Here is a 26,113-nt window from a genome sequence, read left to right as displayed (position 1 = left end):
TAGTACATGTATTGTTTTATGAGAAATGACAACTTAATTTTCTTTAGGCTGAGAAAAACAGAGCAGCAGCAATGGCCAATAACCTACAAAAGGGCAGTGCTGGTCCTATGCGACTCTATGTAGGCTCATTACACTTCAACATAACAGAAGATATGCTTCGTGGAATCTTTGAGCCATTTGGCCGAGTGAGTTTTCAATCCTAAGAGAAGTGTTAAATGCATATGTTATATTTGTTTGACTGTATGTATGACAATTCCAAAATAGATTCAGGGTTTACAAAATGCTTCATGAAGGAACATGAACTCCACTGTTACAATACTTGATTCTTCGTTATGTTCCCATGAATCCCTGAGGGTTGAAGTATCCCGATTCCTTGCAAAAACAAAGAGAAAACTTTATTAAAAAAAAAAAAACTTTAAGAATTGTGTTATTACTCAGCCATTGTATTGAACAGGTAGGTGATATGGGTTGCTGAGAAGTTAGTGACTAACCTGTGAGAAGTGGAAACTAAACCATACACTGAACGTTTCTGGGTACATGGTTATTTGAGTTATCAGTGATTTAATTGTTTTGTGACTCAGGCAGTTTTTGCCTTCGTTCTCATGAAGATTTGGTTTCACAGCCTGCCATGATACATGTCTGTCTCAGCAGTGCTTTCTTACTCTAAACAGTTATGACATCTTCCTCTGTCTTTTAAATCATGAAATCAGGAAGGAAGTGAGGAACTTAATTTCATCTGGGTGCAAGTGACCTCAGGGTACTTGTCCTGGCCCCCAACAATTCTGTTTGCCTGCCGAAAGATAAAAATACAACATATGTTCAGGTCATTGACACACACAACATTAAAATGATATAAATGCAGTTTAAACTTGAAGTGGGTAGGGAGTTGACTGCTCTGGTATGCAGACAGAACTCTACTGCTGGCCCCCCCCTTTTTATTTCCCCCTCATTTTATTGAGGTATACTGACCAGTAAAATCTTTCTAACAAGCAGCTGTGTTCTCCCTCCCTATTTGACCACAGCCCTTAATCATGCCTTCCCCTCCCCAGTAAGCACACTGCAGGCTATTGGAGTTATACTAGCTATTAGAGTTATGCTTAGGAGGAAGGGGAAAGTAAAAACATCCCAGCCACAGGTCATCTACCTCCCTGGGACCCTGTGCCAGCCCCTTTCCCCTGCCCCTGTCCCATTGTGAGGCATGCTAGGCAGGATGCTCATCCACACCTCCTGGTGTCAGACAAGTGTTGGCTGGTTCCCAATCTGACATTTGGGAATAGTTCAGATATTAGATGTCTGTACTCTCAGTTAATGCATGCCTAGCAGGAGCATATCCCAGAAGTGTGTTCTTAAACCTTTATACCAGTTGGGATATAGACACATGTCCATTTTAGTTGCTTTAGAAGGGGCAAAAAGCTGCTGCTTGGGAGTATACAGCAGCTGTTAAGATGCAGTTGTTATCCCTCCATCATTGTTGGTGGCACTCTGTTTGAGCATGATCTCTACCATGGTTCACAGATGTGTCTTCAGATGACGTAAGAGTCCTTGAGAGAGGGACCTGTCCACAGAAGTTACAGGTCTTTCTGTAGGACAGAGTAGGCCTAGAGTTCTTTCCTTTTCCATCCATTGCACTCTTATCTGCTTCAAAAACACGATGATTTGACTTGAAATGGGCTGTGGAACCATTGGAGTCCATTAGTAGCTAGTTTCTACCACCTTTTTATTTCAGCATCTGTTTTCTTGAGAGATGCCTTCAATATATCCTTGTAGTGGCCAGAGAAAATGCTACAAGATCTCAGTCTAACTAGGCTGAGAGAACACTTGTTTTGGGAGTAGATTTAAGCAGTTTCTGGACTTCAGAAGAGCAGACAGATCCCCTGGAAAGCCAAACTGAGGGGGAGAGAAGTCCAGGAGAGCTGGCTGTACCTCAAAGATGACTCAGTGCAGGAACAAATCATCCTGATGTGCAGGAAGGCTAGCAAGTATAGCAAAAGACCAGCTTGGCTTAGCAGGGAACTCTTCAGGAAGCTAAATCACAAAAAGGAAGTGGAAACTTGGACATATAACTAGGGAAGAATTGCTCAGGTATGCAGGGTTAAAGTCTGGAAGGCCAGAGCGCAGTAGGAATTGCAGCTAGCAAGGGATGTGAAAGGTTTTTGTACAAGTGTTGGTAGCAAGAGGAGGATCAGAGAAAGTGTGGGTCCCTTGCTAAATGGGGGAGGCAACCTTGTGCCATGATGCAGAAAAGGCTGAAGGTGCTCAGTGCTTTCACAGGCAAGATCAGCTTCAAGACTACTACACCAGGTAGCACAGTTTTTGGGAAAGGGGTGAGCAGCCCTCAGTGGTAAAAGAATAGGTTAGAGACTACAGGCAGTCCTTAGACTTGCGACACAATTGGTTCTTGAAAACCGTGTCTTCAAGTTGAAATGTTGTAACTTGGAACCGATTTTATTATAAGAATGTTATTAAATGGGGGATTGGTTCTAAACCAAGGCCTGATACCCTATTTTCACCAAAAATACCCCCAGAATTTTGTACTCTGTTAACTATAGATGAGTAACATGGCTACATTAATGTATTTATATCATAAATAGCAATCATATTGATTTAGAAGAACTTCTTTGAGGTGACTTTGCTGGACTTTTTGAAGGGCTCTTGGCTGGAGTCTTCTCGGGAGTCTTGGCTGTAAGTTTTTCTGGAGTCTTGTCTGCTTTCTTAAAGGAAGTGTCCAAGAAAGTTTGGACAGATGTTCTCCATGGAGATGAGTGACATGGTGAACTTGTTCGATGGTGTGGCGTCGCATCAGATCAAGCGTTGTAAATCAAAACTGACATCAAAAAATTGAAACGGTGTCAATTTATAAATGTAAGTGCAAAACGTAACTCGAAATGTTGTAAGTCAAGGACTGCCTGTACTTTACATGTCCAGCTTTTCTAAGTCCCTGGGGCCAGATGGGATGCACCTGAGGGTGCTGAGGGAGTTGGCTGATGTGATTGCAGAGTCATTGGTCATCATCTTTGAAAACTTATGGTGATCAGGAGAGGTCCTGGATGATTGAAAAAAGGCAAACAGTGCCCATCTTTGAGAGGAAAGGAGGAGGATTCAGGGAACTACAGATCAATCAGCCTTACCTTAATCCCTGGAAAAATCATAGAGCAGATCCTCAAAAGAATCCATTTTTAACCACTTGGAGGAGAAGGTGATGTAAGAACAGTTCAGTATAGATTCACCAAAGGCAAATCATACCTGACTAACCCGGTTGCCTTCTGTGATGAGGTAACTGGCTCTGGATTCAGGGAAATCGGTGAATGTGATGCACTTTAATTTTTAGCAAGGCTTTTGATACAGTCTCCCACAGCATTCTCGCAGGCAAGCTAAGGAAGTATGAGCTAGATGAATGGACTGTAAGATGGACAGAAAATTGGCTGGAGCATTGGACTCAGAGGGTTGTAGTCAATGGCTTGATGTCTAGTTGGCAGCCAGTCAGTCGTGGAGCACTCCAGGGGTCAGTTGTGGAGCCAGTTTTGTTCAGTGTCTTCATCAATGACCTGGAAGAAGGTATAGACTGCACCGTCAGCTAGTTTGCAGATGACACCAAGCTGGGGGAGAAGTAGCAGATATGCTGAAGGCTAGGAGTCAGAATGACTTAGACAAATTGGAGGATTGATCCAAAAGAAATTTCTTGAGTTCAGTAAAGGCAAGTGCAGAGTCCTGCACCTAGGATGGAACAATCCCCTGCACCAGTACAGGCTGGGGCAGCAGCTCTGCAGAAAAGGACCTGGGGGTTACAGTGAACCATAGGCTGAATGTGAGCCAGCAGTGTGACCTTCCCAAGAAGGCTAATGGCATACTGGGTGTGTTGCCAGTGGGTAATGGGAAGTGATTATTGTCCTCTTCTTCCCTGGTGAGGCCACATCTGGAGTACTGTGTTCAGTTTTGGGCCCCTGCTACAGAAAGGACATGAACAAATAGGAGTCAGTCCAGCAGAGGCCAACAAAAATGGTGAGGGGACTGGGGGACATGGGTTATGATTGAAGACTGAGGGAACTGGGCTTATTTAGTCTTGAGAAGAGGAGACTAAGAAGGGATTTAATAGCAGCTTTCAACTGTCTAAAGGGGTGTTCGAAAGAGAATGGAGCTAGACTGTTCTCAGTGGTGGTAGATGACAGAACAATGGTCTCAGGTTGCAGCAAGGAAAGTTTAGGTTCAATATTAGGAAGAATTTTTCTCACCTAGGAGGGTAGTAAAACAGTGGAACAGGTAATCCAGTGAGGCAGTGGAAGCTCCATCCTTGGGAGGTGAACAGAGCTAGACAGAGCTTTGGTTGGAATGATGTAGTTGGGGATGGTTTTGCTTTGAGGTCCCTTCCAACACTAGCTTTCTCTGATTCTATGAATCCACACACAATGTCCGTTCCGGTGAAATTGGTGCTCGAGGATCAATGACTCAAGGCTGGTAGCATTTGACTTCAGCAAGGATGCTATCATTTGTGTGGGAGTCTTCCCATTAGATGCAGGTGATTTTTCTGGAGACATTGTTGGCTCCGGGCTGCTGAGATGACAATGGTAGGTCACCCATGTTTCATATCCATAGAGGATGGGGATGATGCCTGCATTGTAGACCTGGATCTTGGTGCCTTTCCAGACATCACAATGAATAAAGACAATGGGAGGAGAGTCGCATTTAAGAGCCCTCCATCTGTTCAGTATTCAGTGTCAGTTCCAAAAGGAAGGTGGTCCTTAATGAGAACCAGGATGACCTATCAAAAAAAATGGAAAACGGAGTTGGGTCAATTTCTGAACCCTTGCTTGAGCCCAATTCAGATGAGATGCATCTATCTCAATCCACTACAAAGAATGGTGGCAGTCATGGAGGAGCCTCGGAACCTAGCTGTACTTTTCAGAATATCCAAATCTGGCCAATACTTTCAACAAAGCTTCACAATTCATGGAATTGAAGGCTTTGATGAGGTCAGTGAAGGCCAGCCCCTTATGTTGTTCCCTCTACTTTCCTTGGACCTGATGGGCAACAAAAATCATGTCAGTTGCCCCACAGGACTGTCTAAAGCCATGTGGAGATTCCAACAGGACTTCTTCCCCAAGAGGTAGAAGGCAGTTTTGTGAGTCTGATACCACCATTGAAATCCCAATACCCTGAAAAGGGGATCCCTCACCAACTCTCCTAGGAAAAGTCTAGTGCGCCATCAAGGAAACCAAGAGTAACCAGAGCATAGCTGCTGAAATCAGAGGATTACGGTGGACGTGTCAAACTCATCTGGCTCCACATGGCCAGATCTGGAAGTGTGGGGGCCAATCCACAAGGCAAGGTCCCTGAGACCAGAAATTTGGGGTAGGGCGGCATTAATTGTTGTGGCTTCAGGAGGTGCAACAGCCACTGTTTGTCCCACTGCCAAATTTCTGGCCTGTGGGCAGCCTTGCAGGCCAGATGACTACAGATCCAGCCTGCATAGAAAAAAAAAAAAAAAGCACTTTGAGGGACTCCTTAACCATCAGTGAACCATGATAGATACTACCATCAAGTCCATCCCGTGCAACACTGATCCTTTGCCAACCCTCCTACTTTAAACGTCTGTCCCATCAAGGATACCAAGAACAAGGCTGCTGGAGGAGATAGTACATCTGCTGAAATATACAAGGCTGGTAGTGAGGAACTGGTACTAAGACCTGAATTTTATTCTATGAATTTGGAACAACAAAGAGATCCCTGGGGACCTGAGGAATGCCAACATTGTGACTATTTTCAAGAAGGGTGATAAGTCTCTGTAAGCTATTGAGATATCGCTCTCTTTTCCGCAGCAGGAAAATAGTTGCCCATCCTGAACAGTCTACATCTGCATGAATCCTATATTGATAAAGTTACTTAACCTAACTTCACCTTAACCCTAATAACGTTGTAGTGGTTTTGCTACAGAACTATGCAAATGTAACCGTTGCATTGTGACAACCTGTTTTGGTAACCTTTTGACATGACTACAGTTGTTATATCCATCTGTGTCCTGAGATGAGCTCTGAGATTTTTATTTATTTATTTATTTATTAAGTCTGGAGTACTGGGAGGGAGAATTCTCTTGTTTGGTTTCAGTTCTTCAAAATCCTTCTAATACTTGTATCAGTTACTCAGCATATTTTAACTGATCATCCTTTGTAAGTAATTTTTTAATGATTTTGTTAGGGGAACCCAAGAAGGAACCACAGTACTTGGTGAACTCCACATTTTCTTAACTTTAACAGAATTTTTTTTCTTAAAGCAATGGGGAAATAGTAAAACTTTCTTCATTAGTTACATGCATGAGTATAATCCATGTATCTGAGTGGTGCTACACCCTTGTATTGTCTCTGAAACATGCCACAGCATAAGTGAAGGAAAAAGTAAATGAAGTTACTTGTTTTAGGTTTTAAAGTGTGGTAATTAAGTTTAACACTTTGTTTTTAGATTGAAAGCATTCAGCTGATGATGGATAGTGAAACTGGACGCTCCAAAGGATATGGATTTATAACGGTATGATCAAAAAATGTGTTCAAGTAGAAATCCATTGCTTAAAAACATTTGTGGCATTCAAAGGGCTCATCCCAAGGAGGATCTAGTTTGTACTCTCAGAAGTGTAGGCACCAGTATGGCAATCCATAGTAATATTGTTTACTCAGCAGATATAGGTGTGATCTGTTTTCTGCTGGCTATTCCTGGTGTCTGCAGCCATCATGGTTAGATAATTAATAAGTCAGAGAGAAGTACCATAATTAAATTAATGGATTTTTTTTTTATTAGTATTGTTAAACATTCAGGCATCACTTTGCAGGCAAAGCTTGAATGAACATTGGTTTTGCACTAGGCTCTGAAGACTAGCAAGTTTAGTCTTTGGGGAAATCAGATTCCAGAAATTAGGGCTTTCTGTGGCAACCACTGTCCCCTGAACTCCTAGATGATCCATGATCTCGGATGCTTCAAATGCCCCTGAAAGAAGGGTGATCTCACAGCTGGGATTCATGATGTACATGGCTCTAGGGCAGGGGTGAGCAATTACTTTGGCTAGAGGACCACTTAATGAGTTTTGTTGAGCTGTCAAGGGCTACACACACATTAACAATTCAACCAAGACAGATTTTAAAAAATCATATACTAAAAATCAAACTTTTTACTATAATGGATTTTAATTTTATTTCAAGAAATATTTGTTGTCCTGATTTATGTGGGTTTTTTAGCAGTGTATATAGAGGTGATTGCATAATAGCTCACAATAAAGACTTACTTTTGTGTAGTGTGGCGGGGAATTTGCTGTGGGGACTGTGCAGGACTGCCCACGTGCTAGGCCGTGTGAGCCAGCTGGGGATGTGCTGGAGTGGGTGGTGGTAGACAGAGCCATCCCTAGAGGTGTGTGGGACCCAGAGCATATCAGTCTGTGCAGAGGGTGGGGGGTGGTAAGTGTCTGGAGCCAGCAGTATTTAGCAACAGCAGAGCATGGCAGCGGGGCCTGTACAGCACTGTCTGCGGGGCCCAGGGTGGTCATCCCAATTTGCCCCCCACCACCTAGGGGCAGCCCTGGTAGTAGAGCTCACCTGGGTGGTGCGGTACAGGTGCAGTCCCTTCAGTTTCCTGGTGGGGCTGCTCCCAGTGTGACTGCAGCTCCCTGCCACCTCCAGCAGCTCCTCCTCCTGCTGCACCACTGTAGGTGGGGGAGAAGCTGCAGCTAGGTGACTCCTGCCCTTGTGCCTGGGGCTCTAGCTCCAGGCCACCTTCTACCTACTCAGCAGCCTATGAGTGGCTGCTCATCATGCCAGGCAAGCATAGTGGTTTGAAGGTAGCCTGGAGCTGGAGCCTTGTGTGCTGGGCAGGAACCCCCAAATGTAGCTCTTCTTCTGCACCCCCCCCATTTGGCTGGGTGTATACATCCCAGCATGCATCCCCGTGGCTGGTGTCACTTCCGTGCACTTCCTGGTGCCCAGAGCAGCGCAGCAGAGGCAAGAGGAGGAGGAACCTCTGGAGGTGGGGGAGGTGAGCAGTACCCAAGTAGCTGCAGCCTTACTGAGAGCAGCCCCACAGGGAAGTTGTGTGTGTGGGAGCATGGCATGGGCTGCCCCAGGAGGGAGCAGGCAGGGCTTGGCCCTGTGTAGTGAGCTGCAGGGGTACTGTAGACCAGATGCAATCAATTGACAGGTGCCCACCGACGAGCTGGATCCAGTCAGTAGGTAGGCTGGATATGGCCCACAGACCATATTACTGGCCTGCCAGATTACTGAAAGAAAACTACAACCATGTTCTCAATTGAAACATTTAATTTGAGCGCTGGCACTGTTGATGAACACCCGCAAATGTGTATTAGATGGTCTTTCATGTGCCTTCCAGCCGTGTGATTTATATATATAGATTTTTTTTTTTTAGGGTTCTTTATGAATTTTTTAAAAATCTCCAAAGCTGATTGTTCTTTGTTATTCTTCCTGATCTCTCTCTTTGTTCAAAATAAACCCACATATTACTCTTAAAGTTTTAATGTGCCTCTTATTAGAAGTGCTCTGATTATATTGGTTGTGTATCGGATCAACACTGATAAAAGGAAAATTAACATGTCAGCTTTTTTTCGGCCAGTGTAGCCAATAAAGTTCTCCAATTTGATTTAATTATGGTGGGGACCCCAGACACCTGGATTCCCTCCCATGAGCTGGGGTGACCCTCGATATGCCCCCAACCCCTCACTTGCAGGCTGGGCTGGAGCAGAACAGCTGCGGCAGTGTCCCTTGCGCTAATGCAAACTACAGGCTGGGGCCAGAGCAGGCACTGTAAAAAGCACCAAAAGCCACAGATGTGACTGGGGAGAGGGGCAGGAAGAGCTGAGCTTCCCAGCCCTGGGCAACCTCGGGCTTAGGCTGCTGCCCCCAGGCTGGGGTTTAAGGGCAGGAGCTGCAAGTGGTATAGGGCACATTTACATGTGCTCCAGGAATAGAGGCTGGTGGGGTGAGTGGGGGGCTCCAAGAACTGCTGTAATTAAAGTGCCACATGTCTCTTGTATCAAAGTTCCCATGCTTGGAAATGGCAGTGGGGGCACTTCAACTAAAGCTTGTTCAAGCTTTATTATTAAATGTCAGCTATAGGATCGGTGTCGGCCAGTATGGCTGGTTAATATTCGAGTATCAGTATCCACCAAGAAAATCTTTTCGGTACACCCTTTCCCCTTATGTATATCTCTTAGACATTGTATTTGATAAAACAGACCTCTGTCGTATGAACAGTGTTATTCGCTGACTGTATGCGGCTAAATTTTACAGTTCTCAGACTCAGAATGTGCTAAAAAGGCCTTGGAACAACTGAATGGATTTGAACTAGCTGGCAGGCCAATGAAAGTTGGACATGTAACTGAACGCACAGATGCTTCCAGTGCCAGTTCATTTTTGGATAGTGATGAGTTGGAAAGAACTGGAATTGACTTGGGAACAACTGGGCGCCTACAGTTGATGGCAAGACTTGCAGAAGGTAAGTTAGACAATAAATAGGCTATAGATATAGATATATCTCTCTATATAGATAGATAGATATATATAATATTGCAATTGCTTAAATACTTCTTGGTGACTAGGCCAAACAGAATTTTTTTTTTACCTGTAATATTTAGCTGTAAACTGCATTCCATTTGTATAAGAAGGAATACCTTGGATAGACTGTTACATATATATGTAGTGAGAAATACTTTCTGCAACTGTCTGTGTCCTAGTTCTCTTTTCAAATGAAAAGCATGACACTAGTACAAGATAATATTTATGCTTTTCATTACAGGTACTGGTTTGCAAATTCCTCCAGCTGCACAACAAGCTCTGCAGATGAGTGGATCTTTAGCATTTGGTGCTGTGGCAGGTAAGAATTTGACATTGATGTTATTTTAGCTAGGATGTAGTCTTGAAATTCAGCAAAGAAAAATATTGATTATTTTGTGCTTTAACATTGCAATTAAAGGGGCTTACAATAGGTTAAAATACAAGTTACATTTCGGGTACATTATAACAGACAAGGTTTTTTGAGCAGATGTGATACCTTTTATTAGACTGATTAGTATTTATTAGACCAACATGGCTACGACCAAAAACCTAGTAAATTTATCAAACTCTTGAAATCCATGATCAGGTTGACAAATACAAACCAGGATCACAGGCAGGCAAGGCTTTTTGAGTAGATGTGATGTCACATCTACTCAAAGAACCTTGCCTGCCTATGTCCTTAGATCAACACGGCTACAACAAACCCAGCAACCAGGATAACATAACATAATGTAGTCCACTTACACTGTGGTTCAGTTGTCCTGTAGTATATTTACAAAAATAACGCCACGTACCAACACGGCATTTCCTGCAGACAATTCTTAGTGTTAAATGGGCTTGCTGTATCTCTCAGCTATGCAACTTTTGCTGAGGAATGGAGAAGCAATTTTATGTTCTGTGGGAGAAAAAAGCAAAAACCAGTCTGTTCTGTGGTGCCCCACAAATAGGTGTAAAATCTTCCTGATGAAATCTTTCAGGATCATTGTATGGGCCATACTACACCGATTCAGTTCCCTTCACTGTAGGCTTCCACTCCACCTCACAGGGTGGATTTGATTTAAATCAAATCAACTTAAATCACTGGTCAGGGAGCCTCTTTTTTTTTTATCATTGATATCTACAAAAAGTGCAATCTTGTTGTTTGATAGAACTTTTATTAAAATATTCCCAGACAGGATCTTTCTTACAGCCTGGCAAGCCTGCTGCCATGATAAGTGTTCCCTTCTACTGTACCATTCCCTCACTAGATCTCAAATCAATGGAGAGGCTATACTCAGAAACATATCTCTTAAGACTTCTGGAGTAGTCTGCTCAAAACATTTTTTCTTTTGTTTCTACTGCCCCCTCCTTCCTTGCATTAATTTCCAGGCTCCTTCTCCTTGCCCAGATTTGTTCCACCCCCAACAATCCTCTATTTCAGGGGTGGGCAAAGTATGGCCCATGGGCCAGATTCGGTCTGCAAGGCCATTCTATCTGGCCTGCGGGGCCCCTAAAAAATACAGAAAATTAATATTTCTCTGCCCTTGGTTCCTGTCAAATGAGAGGAACCAAGGGCAGTAGGACCCAGGAGAAGCCCAGCAGGCTCCAACAACAGTGGGGCCTGCCCAGCCCCTCCCTGCCCTGCCCCCCCCAGCCAGAAGCCCCTCCCAGGGCTTCTGGCCTGGGAGCATGTGGCTGCCCTGCACCAGAACCACAGGTAAGTGGAGGGGAGAAGGGGGGAGGAGCAGCTCCTTCCCTGCCCCGTGGCTGGCGCCCTGTGCTGCAGCTGCGTGCAGCCCGTGTGGGGCTGTCTGTGCCTGCTCCAGGTAGCCCTATGCAGGCTGCAAGCAGCTGCAGCAGGGAGCGCTGGCCATGGGGCAGGGGAGGCTGCTTTTCCCCCCCTGCACGGAGAATAGCAGCCCCTTGCCTGCCCCATGGCCAGTGCTCCCTGCTGCAGGTGCTCACAGCCCACATGGAGCTGTCCAGAGCAGGCACAGGCAGCCCCAGGCCGGCTGCAAGCAGCTGCAGCATGGGGCGGGCAAGGGGCTGCTTCCCCCCTTCCTTGTGCTCGGCACCACCTTGTAACCCGGCGCCGCTGGCAGCAGGGGCCGGGTTACAAGCTGGTGCTGAGAGCAGGGAAAAGCAGCCCCTCGCTCACCGGGTGGCCAGTATCCCATGTTGAAGCTGCTTGCAGCCCACATGGGGCTGCCTGTGCCTGCTCCAGACGGCACCAGATGGTCTGCAAGCAGCTGCAGCAGGGAGTGCCGGCCATGGGGTGGGCAAGGGGCCGCTTTTCCCCATACTCAGCACCAGCTTCTTTCCTGCTGGCAAGCAGAGGGTCAGGGCTGTGTGCTGCCCCCCGCTTGTACTGTGGGGCTGGGGGCACTGGGAGTGAGTGGGTGGGGAGCCAGCTGGAGCATGAGGTCCGTGCTGGCAGGGCCCAGAGCAGGGTGGCAAGAGCATGGGGTCCTAGCTGGCAGGGGCTCTGTGGAGCCGGGGAAGCTCCCCCCTCTCCCTGGTGGTGCAGCCCAACCTGGCTCCACAGCCCCCACTTTGGGCCCCACCGGTGCTGGCCCTGGGACATTAGTTCCAAGACACTGGGATGCTGGTCCCAAGATGGTGACCAGGGGGTGGGTGGCGCACCTGTTCAGGGGTGGGGTTACCCATGCAGCCCTCCACAGCCTGCCAAAACTGCGTAAGTGGCCCTCTGCCCGAACTAATTATCCACTCCTGTTCTACTTCATTTAACATCTTGAAACTTTGCACTTTTAGAGAGAGGTAAAGGCTTGATCTGTGCACACGAACTTGCAGAGACACAGTAGGGCTGATGGGTAGGTAATCAGGGATCCTGGTTTTCTCTGACTTAAAATGAATAAAAATGCTCAATTTCTGGGTTAAAAAAAGTAACTCCAAATCGACATCTTTCTGTGATCAAAATGAAATCTCTCCCTCTCTGAGAGAGAGTTTTAGTTTAAGATATAGATTAGTATAAACTAAGATTCAGTTTAATATATATATCTTTAAACTCTGTCATATCTATCCATCTGTCTATCTCATCGTGCAATAGGGATTATATGGAGATGAGGAAAACCAGACTTGATTACCAAGGATCCTGATTTTCTCTGACTTAAAAAATAAATAAATAAATAAATAAAAATTGTGTGTATATTTAAAAAAAAAAAAAAAAAGGCCTTTTTATCAGATAAAACCAGGATCCCTGGTAATCAGGTCTGTTTTTTCTCATCTCCATATACTGCTGTTAACAAGGGTGTTCTCTCTGGAGAGATGCATCTGATTTGAAAACTTGAAACTAAGCATCACAGAGATTCATAGAAGTTTAGGGCAGGAAAAGGATCTCATGAGAACCATAAAGAAGTTTTTCCTTATCCAGTCTAAAAGGAATTTATGACCATTGCTCCTGGTTTTCAGCTGGGGAACTTTGAGATGCTTAATGGGATCTTCTGGATTTGAGCAGTGAGTCCCATTAGGTAGAGTGATTTTCTTTAATCTTTATTAATCTATAGAGGTGCCTCTGAGAACCCTGTGAGATTGAGCCTCTAATATAGTCCATGGCCTGTTATGACCTGTTTATAAAACTTTTCTAAAAAGGTTACATGAAGGTATTCTCTCAAATAGTATATAATTAGAAGTTATAATCCCTATTCCATGATGATATCTTTGAGCTCTAACATATTTTAAACTAAAAGTGTTGTTACATAGGTTGGTTTTTTAAAAGCCTCTTTAAAAAATTTTTTAAAAACACAAGTAAAAAAAGCTGATTTTTTTTTTTTTTTTAATAGATTTTTATCCACCCTGCCACCTCATATACAGGCTTCTCTTTAATGCTTTAAATCCTTCGTAACATAGGCTTTCCTTATCTCATAGATTACCGTATTTTCACGCATATAATCAGTGGGCTATACACGTTGCAGGTAATGCAGGGTCTTTAGAACAGCATAGCCCATCCCCGGCTGCGGTCTGATGTCACAGCGGCAGTGAGCCCTGGCAGGATTGAGCATGGCTGGCAGCGAGGAGCCGGGCTGCCTCCCTCCTGCTTGCAGCTCCTCATCCATCCCCTCCCCTGTAGCAATTAGCACCAATTAGCTCTGGCAGCTGTGCCCAGCAGAGCTTGCACTATCAGGTGCAGGGAATACATGGGTGCGGTCTATACATGGACTGTTTTATGAAAATACAATTTTCCGCGGGTTATACATTGTTGCGGGTTATATCAGTGTGCGGGCTGTGTGCGCGAAAATGCAAGTAGTTGTTTGTAGTAGTGACACTTGCTTTTACTTGGCATTGCTACCCTTTTATTACTCACCAGTCAGTTACTGTATCCAGCACTTTATCCTTTTTCCCATGCGACTTTTTGTACATGGTGCTTTGGAGGAGGAAGCTTGGGGAACATTTGTGCAACTACTTCTGTATCCCATTTCAAATCTCCCCTGACCAAGACTTGCCTTATGAAAACAAAACTGGTCTTAGCTAAGCAGGTGATAGGATGAAACGGTCCCCTTTTTCCCCTATCCCGCTCTCAACTCTCCATTTCAGTTTATTCCTGCTTACCTAATCTGTCACCATTAAAATATCTTTATTAAAACAAGCAACATGTGTAACAATATGGCAGTTGTCAATTAACTTACATGAAAACGTATTCCAGTCCATTGTTGTTCTCTAAATGGTCCTGATCTTGTAAAACTCCCAGCATCAGAGGAGTCTTTGGGGCACTGCTGTAATGCAAGTGTTAGAAGTTACTGGCTTGTCATCCCATGCCCCTTTCATTATACCGAAACAATAGTATAATGTCTAAAGAGGCTAGTGGAACACAGGGGCTTAATACAGGATATGGTAAGGATTATACAGAATAGTGGTGACAACCATCATTAATATTGCATTGAAATATAACTATTTTTGAAACTTGAGAATTCTTTTTTTTACTAAAGATTTGCTATGCATTTCCCATTAATGAAAATGCTAAAGATCCAGTTAGAACAAACTTAATTCATTTGTCTCTCTTCAAAATGCACTTGGACTAGTATTACTTGTCTTTTCAATACAAATGCCTATAATCTACAATTCTACAATACGCAAATCTAATTCGGTATCTAAGTAACTGTTCTCAATTGTACTTAAATGCAGTTGTACAATTTAATATTAAAAGTAGCAAGGTTTTAAAGTTTGCGTGTTTTTATACAGCACAAAATTCACCTGTGAAACTCATTGCTATAACTTGATTCTCTTTTGTCTGAACCTGTCAGAAGTGGTGCAAAGGAATTAGTCAGCTGGTAGCTAACCTTTGCACCAAATGTTCTATAGGATCTTCAACTGTTTAGAGCTAAGGTGGGTTTATCACAGGGGACTTCTGTATGTCAGAATTGGAGTGGGTTGAGTGGGCTTTTTTTGTCCCAGTTGGATTGGAATAATGTAGGAAAAATCAAAATAACAAACAAAAACAATCAAGGCAGACAACTTAATCAACTAGCTGGTGCTTGTATATGTGAGTATTGGCCTTACTAATTGTTTGTAGAGTGGCCCGAACCCTCATAAACTTCATATGGCTTTACAGAGAGCATACCGTAAGGTAGTTTTTCCTATCTTTAGGGCAGATTGTTCCCTGCTCAAAACAAGGTGAAAACATCCTTAAAAAAAACAAACAAACAAAAAAAAACTTGGTCCAGATGCCAGAGATACTCGTACCTCTTTTTCAAGGTGACTCTTTTACTTGTTCTAACCTTAAAATAATTGGATTGCTGTGGACCAGGGCGTAGCCTCTGAGAATCTTACTCAAAATAGTAATTGTTCAGTTCTCTGTTGGAGAGAGAGTAATAAACTCTGACATGACTGTTTTCATTGTTGCCAGAAGCTTCCTCAGTTTAATGCACTTTCTGGGCTATATTCATCTAGATGAGAACATCAATAGGTGCCTTAGAGTAAGCTGCTTAGAAAAGTGGCTTATGTGTCCTAAAGGTTTAACACTTCCTGACTTCAGAAAGAAACTGTTACAAGTCATTTATTCTGTACATTGTCTTTTTAAGCTTCTTGTACCCTGTTGAATCTTTTGGTCTAACTCTGAAGTCAGGAAATTTGTCGATATAAAAGTCTGCCCTAGTTGAATACTTTCTTGTGTTTTGTGTGGATTAATGTATCTTGATTGTGGGGGAGGAAGGGGTGAAGCTGACTCTGTTTACATTAATTACTTTCCTCATTTTACTGTTAAAGTGATGGTGGTTGAGCAGCAGAATTAATTCTCACAATGCTGACTGATACAAAAACAGTTTGTGTGGTTGAATTGGAATTTGATAGCCTCTTCTACATTATCTGAGTGCAACCCAATGTGATAAAAGCTTTGAAATGCTTTCTCTACTTGAATGAATGCATATGTACAGTTTTATAGAATGTGGGGTGAAGTGGGAAGATTGTATGTATAAGAGATCTATCCAAGCTGGTTTTAGAGATTTGGGCAGGTAGCTAAATATCTAGTGTAGTGTCCTTGATGCTCTTTTTAACTTTTTATATGCACTCTTCTTTAGATTTACAAACCAGACTTTCCCAGCAGAATGAAGGTAAGCTGTAGTTGTCAAGTGGGGGTTCATTGGTTCTTTCAGACTGGGATTTGTTATATCGATGGAAAGCTATTCCTACACTGAGGAATTACTATTTTTAATATCTGTAGGAGCCATTAATTCTGTAATTTGTTTATTTAAAATGGCTTTCCAAAGCAGAAATTTCACATGTACATGAATTTTTTTCCTGGAACTTCTGTAAATGTTGCTCTAATATGAACCGGAAAACTACTTTTTTTTAACGTTTCTCCTTCCATATTAGACAGCCGTGCTCTAAACCTGGAAGCCTGTGTTCCACATGCTGCCCGCCAAAGGGTCAACCTGTGGCTTTTGGGCTACCAGTCTAGGTGTGCTTCCCCCCCTCCCCCCAACTCCCCCAACACTCTACTGCCACTGGAGTCTGTCTAGACCGTAGTTTGTGACCTTTTTTCATTTGTTGGGCCCCTTTGAAATTTCAAATAGAGGTGCGGACCCCTTTAAATTATAAGTATGAGTATTCACATACTTCTGATCATAATAATCTTTTGTGGACCCCTTAGGCTGCAGAACTCCAGGGGTCTGCAGACCACAAGTTGAAAACCACTGCTCTAGACTTGCCTCCCTTCAACTTTCTCCTCCCACCCATGGGATGGGGCTGATGGAGCCAAAGGAATCTGCATCTGTGAGGACCCAGGGATCCTGTGCAAGTGTGGAGGCTTAGGGTTGGGGTAGTTCAAGTTTGTACAGTCACCCACCACTCAAAAGTTGGATGTCCCTATTTTAGAGGGGGAGACTTGTAAACAACACATCCCAGAGTAAGATTCCTAGATTCTTGTTCTGAAATCAGTTATGACATTTTTCTGTAACTTTGGTAAAGTCATCCTCTGAGCATTTCCACTGACCTACAAAGCAAGTGAGCTTTCTGAATAGTAAACTCTTTACTCCAAAATGAACTTAGTGTCATGTGAAAAGTAAACTTCAGTTAATTACAGAGAACAATTTGTGGCAGTCAAATAATTGGCTGGATTTTTATTTTAATTTTTTTAATAATTCACATTTAAAAGGCATTTGATTATTATTTACACTTTGGCAGATTTCATAGCTCAGTGGTTATGACATAGCAGGAACATTTGTGTTATTACAGAGTTTACACTTAAGCGATTTCAGAGCCGATATTTATTTAACTCTGTCAGAACATGCCAGTTTACTTCTGGAATAGGTGCAGCCTAGTTTTATTCAGTTATAACCTTTCAGAAAAGATGTGGGGGGGTTGTTGGTTTTTTGTTTGTTTGTTTGTTTGTTTTTTATAGTTACAGTTCACATTTTTTTAGTTACTTGGTTCAGCATGTCTAGAATGTTAACCAGAGTGGCTCCACAAAATTTAAAAACAAATCAGTCTCACTTTGTGAGTGGTAGATTTTATTAAAAAGAAGAACATTGAATGTTATGAGTTCTGTTTCCTTTTCCACCACTGACTTGGTTGTCTGATGTGGATAAGCAACTGCACTTAGCTCTGCTCTTGCCTCTGCATCTGAATAACAATATGGTTCCATCTAAATATCATACTCGGGAAGTACGTATTGAAATAGTCTTACCTAAACTGAATTTTATGCAGAAAATACTTGGATCATAGAATAGCTTTGTCCCTTTTTTTTTTTTTTTCCTTCAATTAGTTTTGGCTGCAGCTGCTTCTGTACAACCACTTGCAACACAATGCTTCCAGCTCTCCAATATGTTTAACCCTCAAACGTAAGTGATTACCTGGGGTCCTGGCTTTCTGTTTTAAAATCAGAGAATTTTGGATTTTTAAACAACCCCCAAATTCTCTGATTTTAAAAAAAAATCTACTTTTTTTTTGGGCTTAAAATGAAATGCCACTGTGTCTGTGTCAGTTAATATCAATAAAACATTGTGTTCGTGGCAGGGCACTTTTGGGTGCCTGCTACTTTAAGGCTGGGAGCAGGCAGCTGGTAGGTGTGGGCCAGCCCTGATAAGGTGGCCATTTTAGATCTAGGCAGCTGGGGGAACTTCACCTGGCTGAGCTGTGGCTCAGATCATCTTGGAAGGTAAGGGCAGGAGCTATGGGGATGGCAGCAGGCTTCTGGTCCTCGATATCACTGAAAACTGCACCCTACTGGGGAAGAGTGGCCTGGTGGAGCTACCTGTGGCTCCCCAGAAATGCCAGGCCAGTTGCCTCCCCAGTGAAAGGCAGGGAGAGTTGCTTTTAATACCCCAGCCCCCGCATCCTGGTGGGTCACCCAGATTTGGGGACAGGTATGTCTTCAAACACCTGAGCCCCACAAGGGTGTAAGACCCCAGAGGGGGCAGTAACATGACCTGGAGAGAGGGCAGGAGAGTGGCCCCAGAGCAGGAGCAATAATGTATGGTTGGGCCAAAGTAAATCTACAGACTCCTGAGGCTGCAGTTGGGCCAGAAGCCAAGACCCTGGTAAATCCTCAGATGTGGTGAAGCCAGGTTTAGGTCAGAGGTTAAGAACTTGTTTTGGATGCTATCTACAAGGCATGGGACATGGTAAGGGAAGGTTGGAGCCATGTCTAACCCCTAGGCATCGGGGTCTTAAAATGCAGGGGTCTGCCCATTTACACCAAGTTAAAGATCAAAGTCATGGCAAGCAAGACTGGGCAGACTGCCCCCTACTTACGTGGGTGGGCTGATGTGAGACCCGGCCCTGGGCTTGCCCCGTATCACAGATATATTTGCAATTTTAACACAATTAGGAAGTCTACTGGTGCCTCGATCATCATTATAATAACACAAATTCTAAATACCTATGAATTCTGGTATTTGGATTTGGTTTTTTTTTAATCGGAGAAATTAGAGCTTCCCCTGCCCCCTTCACTCACCAGGATGTGGAACCAGCTGTGACTGTGTGCCTCACTGCTTCGTGGTGCTGAGCAGCCCTAATATGCTGGTGGTCCTTGCTCCCAAGCCATAGTCCCACCCAGTTCTGCTGGCATCCCTCCCTCCTGACCCACAGCCTCTGCCTGCCTCATTCTTACTCCCTCCTGGGAGCAACTCCCCCTCTGCACTAGGACATGGGTCCAAATGCGCTATTCCCCTTGCTGCTTTGTGGTACTGAACAGCCCTTACATGCTGGTGCCCTGTCCCTGCCCATGCCAGTGCCCGTGTCCTGCATTCTGCTATCTCCTGACTAAGGGAAGCCTGGCATCAGGTAGGGCATGTGGGAGGGAGAGGAAAGGGGGGTAGGGTGGGATGGCATGGGGGCACAGCAGGGGCCACCCATGAGGCCAGGTGGGGTCTGTCCCCAACCACCTTTTTAGTCCCTGCTGTGCAGGGACCACTGCCACTCACCTGCTGCCCCTATGCGAGTCTCTGGCCGACCGAAGTTGTCACCCCAACTACCTCTGCCCTCCTGCTCCCAGGCACCCACTGCCCAAATGGTTTCAGATGGCAACAGTGAGTGTAATGCAGCACTTCCTGGTAGAGTAGAGCCACTGCTCACAGCTGTGGGCTGATTGCAGTTCTGGCTGGCCCCTGCAGGCTGCCAGGGCTGCTGTTGTCTGCCCTCACTGCAGATCTCGGAGCTGCTCTGCCGCACTAGCCCAGCCTGGTTCATGGACTGCTGGGCCAAAGTGCTTTGACACATCTGCTACAGCCATCTGGGACCAATCTGGGCTGTAAGCACCTAGGAGCAGAGAGTGGGGTAGCGGGGCTGGGTGGAGACTGCAGCAGGCCAGGGACTCGCATGGAGGCAGTGGGTGGGTGGCAGCAGTCCCTGCTTGGCACGAGCTAAAAAGTGGCAGGGGCAGACCTTGCCTGGCCCCCAGGGGTGGCCCCTCCTGCATTCTTCTTCCTCCTTTTTCCTCCCAGTTGCCCTGCCTGTCACCAGGCTTCCTTTTGCTTCCCTGCAGGGCCAGTCAGCAGGCCTCAAAACCTGCAAAATTGGGCCCAGGGACTGCACAGGGACCAAGAAATCACTGGCTCCCTCATTCACGGCCCCCTGCCTCCCCCAGCTCTGCTGGAGAGGGTCCCAGCTCCCCAGGCCCTACTTACCCAAAGGCTTCAGGAGACAAAGTGAGTCTGAGCTAGCCCTGACTGGTCTCAGATTCTTGGGCCCTACCCCCTCCAGACAGTGCTTAGGGTTTTATGCCCTTTTTGCACACAGCTCCTTGTTGGATGCTGGAATTCTGCAGAGAGCTGTTTGCAAAAGAGGAAATGCACATTTTTCTCCCTCCTCTAAAGGGGGAAATGCATGTTTTTTTCCACAGGAAACTGAAAACCCAGATTCCTGGTAATCTATTGTCTGCTTCCATTTTTATTGTTACATGTTAGTTCATGGTTTTAAAATGTGGAAGTTGAGTTTACTGGCTCAACATCAAATATATGAAGTTCCATCCAATTTTTTGCTTTGCAGTGAGGAAGAGGATGGCTGGGATACAGAAATTAAGGATGATGTGATTGAAGAATGTAATAAACATGGAGGAGTTATTCACATCTATGTAGACAAAAATTCAGCACAGGTATGTCTGTTCCCATTGAGCTACCAAACTAATTTTAGCACACTTGATTTGTAAGCATGCTGCTGGACAGAGAAATGTTTTGAAGTGAATAAAATGAAAAAAGTATTCAAACAAAATTCAGAAAAAAGAAGAATAGTTCTGCAGTTTTATTAAAATAATTTTAGGTTTGTTGAAAACATCCTATAACTGCAAAGTCATACAAATTTGCTAAAAGTTTGCATTAAAATATTGTGAAAATGCGTCTTCAATTTAAAGAAAGTAAAGTTTAACTCCCCCCAAAAATTGTGGATTTAGATCCCATTCCATCCTGGTGAATCCATTCAAATCTTTCACAATGGATCTAGAGTTTGAGCCAGTTCAGGTGCCTCATTTTCTGGCTCCAAGATAAAAAATGCTGAGGAGATGCTGAGTCTGGGCCAGAAACAATTCCAGATTCTTTATACCTCAAAAGAGAATCTCCAAATTGAAAAAGAAAATTAAACCCGAACCCCAGGCTTGATATCCAACCCTTACCATGAGAGAGCTAGGCCAACAAGCTTCCCAGTATCAAGGAGTTATATAATTATTGCCAGCAGCAAAAACTAGTAGTCACATCAGTGACAATTCCTGGATACTGAAGCATGCATCTGTATGTAGATATAATCCTTAGTGCCAAAGCATAGAGGAACACCCCTGTTGCCGACAGACTCCAGTCAGTTTCCTTAGCAGGTACCACACCTGATCCTGATCTTGCTGCTCCTGTGTCCCCTTTCTGTTCACCTCCCCCCAAACTGCCTGTTTTTGATGTGGCGGTGTGACTCATCTGCCTTGTCTGTGGGCAGTCTCTGTTACCATTCAGAACTCTTCCTTTTTTAGCTCACTAAAAGGACTGAAGTAGATGGTTCCACTCCTTCCTGGTATCCTGTATGCTCTTATTTTATGTTGAAAGGTATGAGTCTGAAGTATTGGAGATTCCAGAAATCTTTAATGTAGTTCTTTTTCTTAAATCAATCTCCTCTGCATCATTTCCCATCATGGCATCTGTCATGCGATTCTTTGACACCTAATCCCATCATTATATCCTTATCCTTTTGTTGGGGTTGGCTCTTCTTGATCCCTTATTCATGAGGAACTAAAAGCCAAATCAGGAGCAGTACCTAAATGAATGCTACCTCCTTTGAGGTATGAAATGAAAGCCACCCAAGCCAAAATTTAATCTGTCAAATTTGGTTCTTGTTTGAAAATCACTAGAACCTACAGTAATTACTGCTGAGAGATGGCATGGAACCATTCTGCTTTTATCATGGTTATGTCAGCTCTGGAATTCTGTCTTTGTACTGATTCAGCTGAGGTGATCATGGTGGAATTCTCACTGCATCTCCTTCAGAGGACTTCTCATCTCACAGTTTTAAGCAAAATTACTGGGGAATTGACTTTGGCATCTGCCAGATAAAGATCCTAATTGCTTACCTCTGACTCAGTTCTGGTATATATGAGAATGCTGTTTACCTATTAAAAATGCTTGTATTTTATAAAGGATCTCTTGATAACCAGGGATCATGGTATTTTTTGATTTAAAACAAACCCTTAATTTTCAGGTTAAAAAATGTAACCCAAAATCCACATTTTTCCGCAATTAGAACGAAACACCACCAATACATATCTGTGTGTATAGTGGCGTTTCATTTTGATCACAGAAAATGTGCATTTCAAGTTAGTTGTTTATTTTTTTTAACCCAGAATTTGGGTGGTTGGTTTTTTGTTTGGTTTTTTTTTAATCTGAGAAAACCAAGATCCCTGCTAATTACTTTACTTAACTACAGTCTAGGTAAAAAGAATATAAATATTTTTGTGACTCACTAAGAATAGTTTGGCTCTAAGGGCCTTCTGCCTCTAGTAACAGCCTTGAAATTGATAGGACCAAGTCAGCTGCTTTTAAAAGCCTTGAAGTGGTTCCTAATCAGATTTGCCAATTATGCAGTTAAATAGAGTACAACTATATCAGGAAGTAGTAGTACCAAATAATTCTTATTTAAGTGGTTTATATAGGTAACCGGTGCTTACTGCAGCGTAAGCAGTAGGCAGAACATTGAGACCAGCATGATGTAATGCAGTTAGGTGAATTGTATGTTTATCCAGTAAGCATCCAAGTGAAATGCACAAAACTTGCTTTTGTAAAGGTACACTTTTTTTTTTTGGTTAAAGAATGTGGCACTATCCTTGTATTTTGAGCTACATGTGTAATTTTACTAAATGGAAAACTCAAGGTTTTCTTAATGCAGATAAGACTAGCATGTCATTTTCTCTTTCCAGACCTTCTTGGGACCATTGCACAAAGAGGTCATCTAACCTCTTTAAGCAGTAGCTCTTTGTGGTGCCCTCAGCGTTGTGAGCATCTCCCCACTCCCTGGGCTAGCCCACAACTCGCCTGCCATGACTTGATGGAACTGTAACTGAAAGGAGGGGTTTAGTGGTGTTCTTGCCCCTGGGCTGGAGTTGGTAATACTCACTGGCTTGTTGCAGTTGGTCCCAGGGCTCTGCCTCCCCTACATCCTGTCCACTTGCCAACTGTGAGGGCCATCATGCTGCTGTGCCATCTCCTACCTCCAGCCTCTTGTGTTCTGCTGCTGGGTCTCAGCCTCATCAACCTCTCCTCGAAGTGCAGGCTTGTGGTTATAGCCTTCTCTCCACTCCTAAACCTTGGTCCTGCCTGTGTCTCTGCGCTGGGCCTGTGTCTGTGGTGCCACTGTAGACTCAGGGTTGACTGCCCAGCCCAGGTCCTAGGGGTTGTGACTGACCCCCAGTCCCTTCCCACGGAGCTTGGAATTGGGAGGCCTCATCTGGCTCCCTACTACTGCCCTTGCTCATCCCCAGCGGGACAGTGTTGTGGGAGTTCTGCTCTGCTGGGTAGCACCCTGGTGAGCTTGGCATCTTGCCTCCTACCTTCCCCCCCTGCACCCATCTTCTGCTGGGGTTTTTTAATCTCCCACAGCAGCAGATGTCATCAGCCAGCCACCACCCAGCTTGATTGATAGCCGCTTGAAAAGCTGGCGCAGTGCTGGCTTGCATGGCTCCCTCCTTGTGCCGGGGTCTGTGGGCTGCCCTCTCTCTGGCCCCTAAGGGCGGCCCCCTCTGCCACACTCTTCTTGTTCCCAGACATGAGCATTTGCCTGCTGATATTAATGTTGGTACTCCAGCAGGTATGTGGTTAATAGGAACTTCTCACGAAATCTTTTCATGATCATCTTCTTCCTTCCCATCCATCTCAGTGTTTGTCTGTAAGGTTAGGTATCTGAACACACCTGTGGACATGCATACCAGCAGTCTTGCTTTCTAAGGGTACTAAGTATTTATGGTGCCCTTGGTGGGCTAATTTTTCATGGGTACTGAGCACCCACTGCTTCTAGTATTGTGTAATTGAAAATGTGGTATTTCTGCTTGAAAATGTTGGCAGTAGAATGTAATAGAATTATATTAATGAAATAAGTATAGTTTGGCTTACAAAATAAGTACATAAAATCTCAGAAAGGTAATTGAGAGTAGTTGAACCACTTGGAACAGTATACCAGTTCTTGCCTTTAGAAGTCTCTTCCTTCTGCTTTGAGTATTAGTCTTGGTCTCAGATTTGTAAAATCCATCTGAATTATTTAGTATGAAAACAGAATTAACTTTCTGATCAGGTAATGCTTGTCTCCAAAAAAATTTACATGCATTATTGAACCTCTTTGCAGTAGTTCTGCAATAGCAGTTACCAAATATGAAGCATAAAATAACCCTGCTGTTAATTCTGGTACCCCCACATGTATGTGGAGTCAACTGGCAGAAACAATTGTCTGTTAATAGATTGCAACCTTGCTTTTGTGTTTTTAGGGCAACGTATATGTGAAATGCCCCTCAATTGCTGCAGCAATTGCAGCTGTAAATGCATTACATGGAAGGTGGTTTGCAGGTGAGTAAATTCCTATTAAAAAACTGAATTTCTCCAGTGATTTGTGTTTTTAAAAAAAAATTTGTAATACCTGTTCATATTTTTTTTTTGCCTAGGTAAAATGATTACAGCAGCATATGTACCTCTTCCGACATACCACAGCCTTTTTCCTGATTCCATGACTGCAACCCAGTTACTGGTTCCTGTTCGACGATGAAGATGGATGTAGTCAGTTTTGTACATAGTGCTTTTTTCTTTTCTTTTTTTTTCTTTTTTTTCTTTTTGGAGGAAAATACAGTTATCTTTTATTTAGATAAAACTAAAGGAAAGGGTTTAGTGTCATTTTGTCTACGCTTCCCGTTACCTTTAAAAAAATAAAATGAAGTAAGCAGGAATGCCGTGTGTTCATTTTCCCTAACTAGCATTTCCACTGTATACAAAGCTGTTGACTTCATGTTCTGCCTTGTAATTGTAAATTTTCTGAGTTGATTGTTAGGAAATGAAAAGTAGCTCATAGAAACACATTTTTCTGGAAAAGGCAGATAGGAAATAATGACGTTTTTCAAGTTTCACAAGCCTTTATTTTAATGCAACAGTTACATTTTACATTTCAGTAAATGTAGGTGTTCTGCTAAAGGTTAATATCAGAGATAGAATTTATGAAGGGACATGTTTAGTGTTTTGTATAAATTGAAAACTCAGAAGGCTACTGAAAGCTGATTTTGTTCAGCCACTCAGCTTGCTTTTATGCTGAATAATTGATAATAGGATTCAAGGGGGTTGTTTTTTGATGGTAACTTTTGATTAATGTATCTGTAAGTTTCTTTGTAAATACTGTGTGCAGTGTGTCTAAGGTTCCAAACAAAGCTATTTCTGAATTTCCAGATAAGTTTAATTCCATGCAAATAGTATGCACATGTTCGGAGAAGTAGGAAATACAGAAATATGTTTTGTCTGGTTGCATATAATCTTTGCTCTTTTTAAGCTCTGTGAGCTCTGAAATATATTTTGGGTTACTTCAGTGTGTTTGACAAGACAGCTTAATATTTCTATCAAAACAAATGACTTTCATATTGCAACAATCTTTGTAAGAACTGCTCAAAAATAAAATTCCCTTAAAAAGGCCTCCTGATAAAGTTGTTTTTTTCCTCCAGCTCTGCATCAGATTTAGAGCTGCCAGCAACTAATGTTAAAAAAAAAAAAAAATAGGGGTAAATTGTCCTTTTGCATGCTAGGAAATGAGTACAATCTAAAAGTATTTTCTGTAGCACATGCTGTGTTTGCATACAGCACAAAATTGTATAATATGCATCTTGTTTTTGAAAGGCAGTAGGAAGAGAAAATAATTTTTTTCCTGAGAATTCTGATTGTATAAGTAGCCTAATCTTCAGCTGACTTGCCTTCCCTTTCTGACTTAACTAACGCTGTCACTCGAGTAGACAAAGCCTTGGCATTGGGGATGGTCCTGCTCTGAGCAGGGGGTTGGACTAGATGACCTTTCCAACCCTCATTTTGAGTAATTCTATGATTCTGTCGCTATTGAAGACTGGTCTCCATGGGTGGATCTGTGATATCTGAAACATTCCCAGGTACATTAAATAGGAAGAGAGAAACCAGGCAGCAAAATTGCCCTAGTATACGTTA

At 43.5% G+C, this 26,113-nt stretch overlaps 1 protein-coding gene across 2 annotated transcripts in view; it reads left to right on the top strand.

Annotated features, from left to right (window-relative positions):
• Positions 1-25,594, top strand: part of RBM39 (RNA binding motif protein 39) — a 47,992-nt gene extending 22,398 nt beyond the window's left edge. Inside the window, exons 9-17 of one of the 2 annotated variants that reach the window (XM_090020981.1) lie at positions 48-185; positions 6,451-6,516; positions 9,276-9,480; positions 9,781-9,858; positions 16,049-16,081; positions 17,734-17,809; positions 20,457-20,562; positions 24,412-24,490; positions 24,586-25,594. In XM_090020981.1, the coding sequence (XP_089877107.1) occupies positions 48-185; positions 6,451-6,516; positions 9,276-9,480; positions 9,781-9,858; positions 16,049-16,081; positions 17,734-17,809; positions 20,457-20,562; positions 24,412-24,490; positions 24,586-24,686 (882 nt within the window). In that variant the 3' untranslated portion in view covers positions 24,687-25,594. The other variant, XM_090020982.1, reaches the window with a different exon arrangement.
• The last annotated feature ends 519 nt before the right edge of the window (positions 25,595-26,113 follow it).

This window comes from Crocodylus siamensis, chromosome 10 (assembly GCF_052110815.1).
Source record: "Crocodylus siamensis isolate JL-2025a chromosome 10, ASM5211081v1, whole genome shotgun sequence".
Lineage (NCBI taxonomy): Eukaryota > Metazoa > Chordata > Crocodylia > Crocodylidae > Crocodylus > Crocodylus siamensis.
This window is presented reverse-complemented; position numbering and strand designations above follow the sequence as displayed.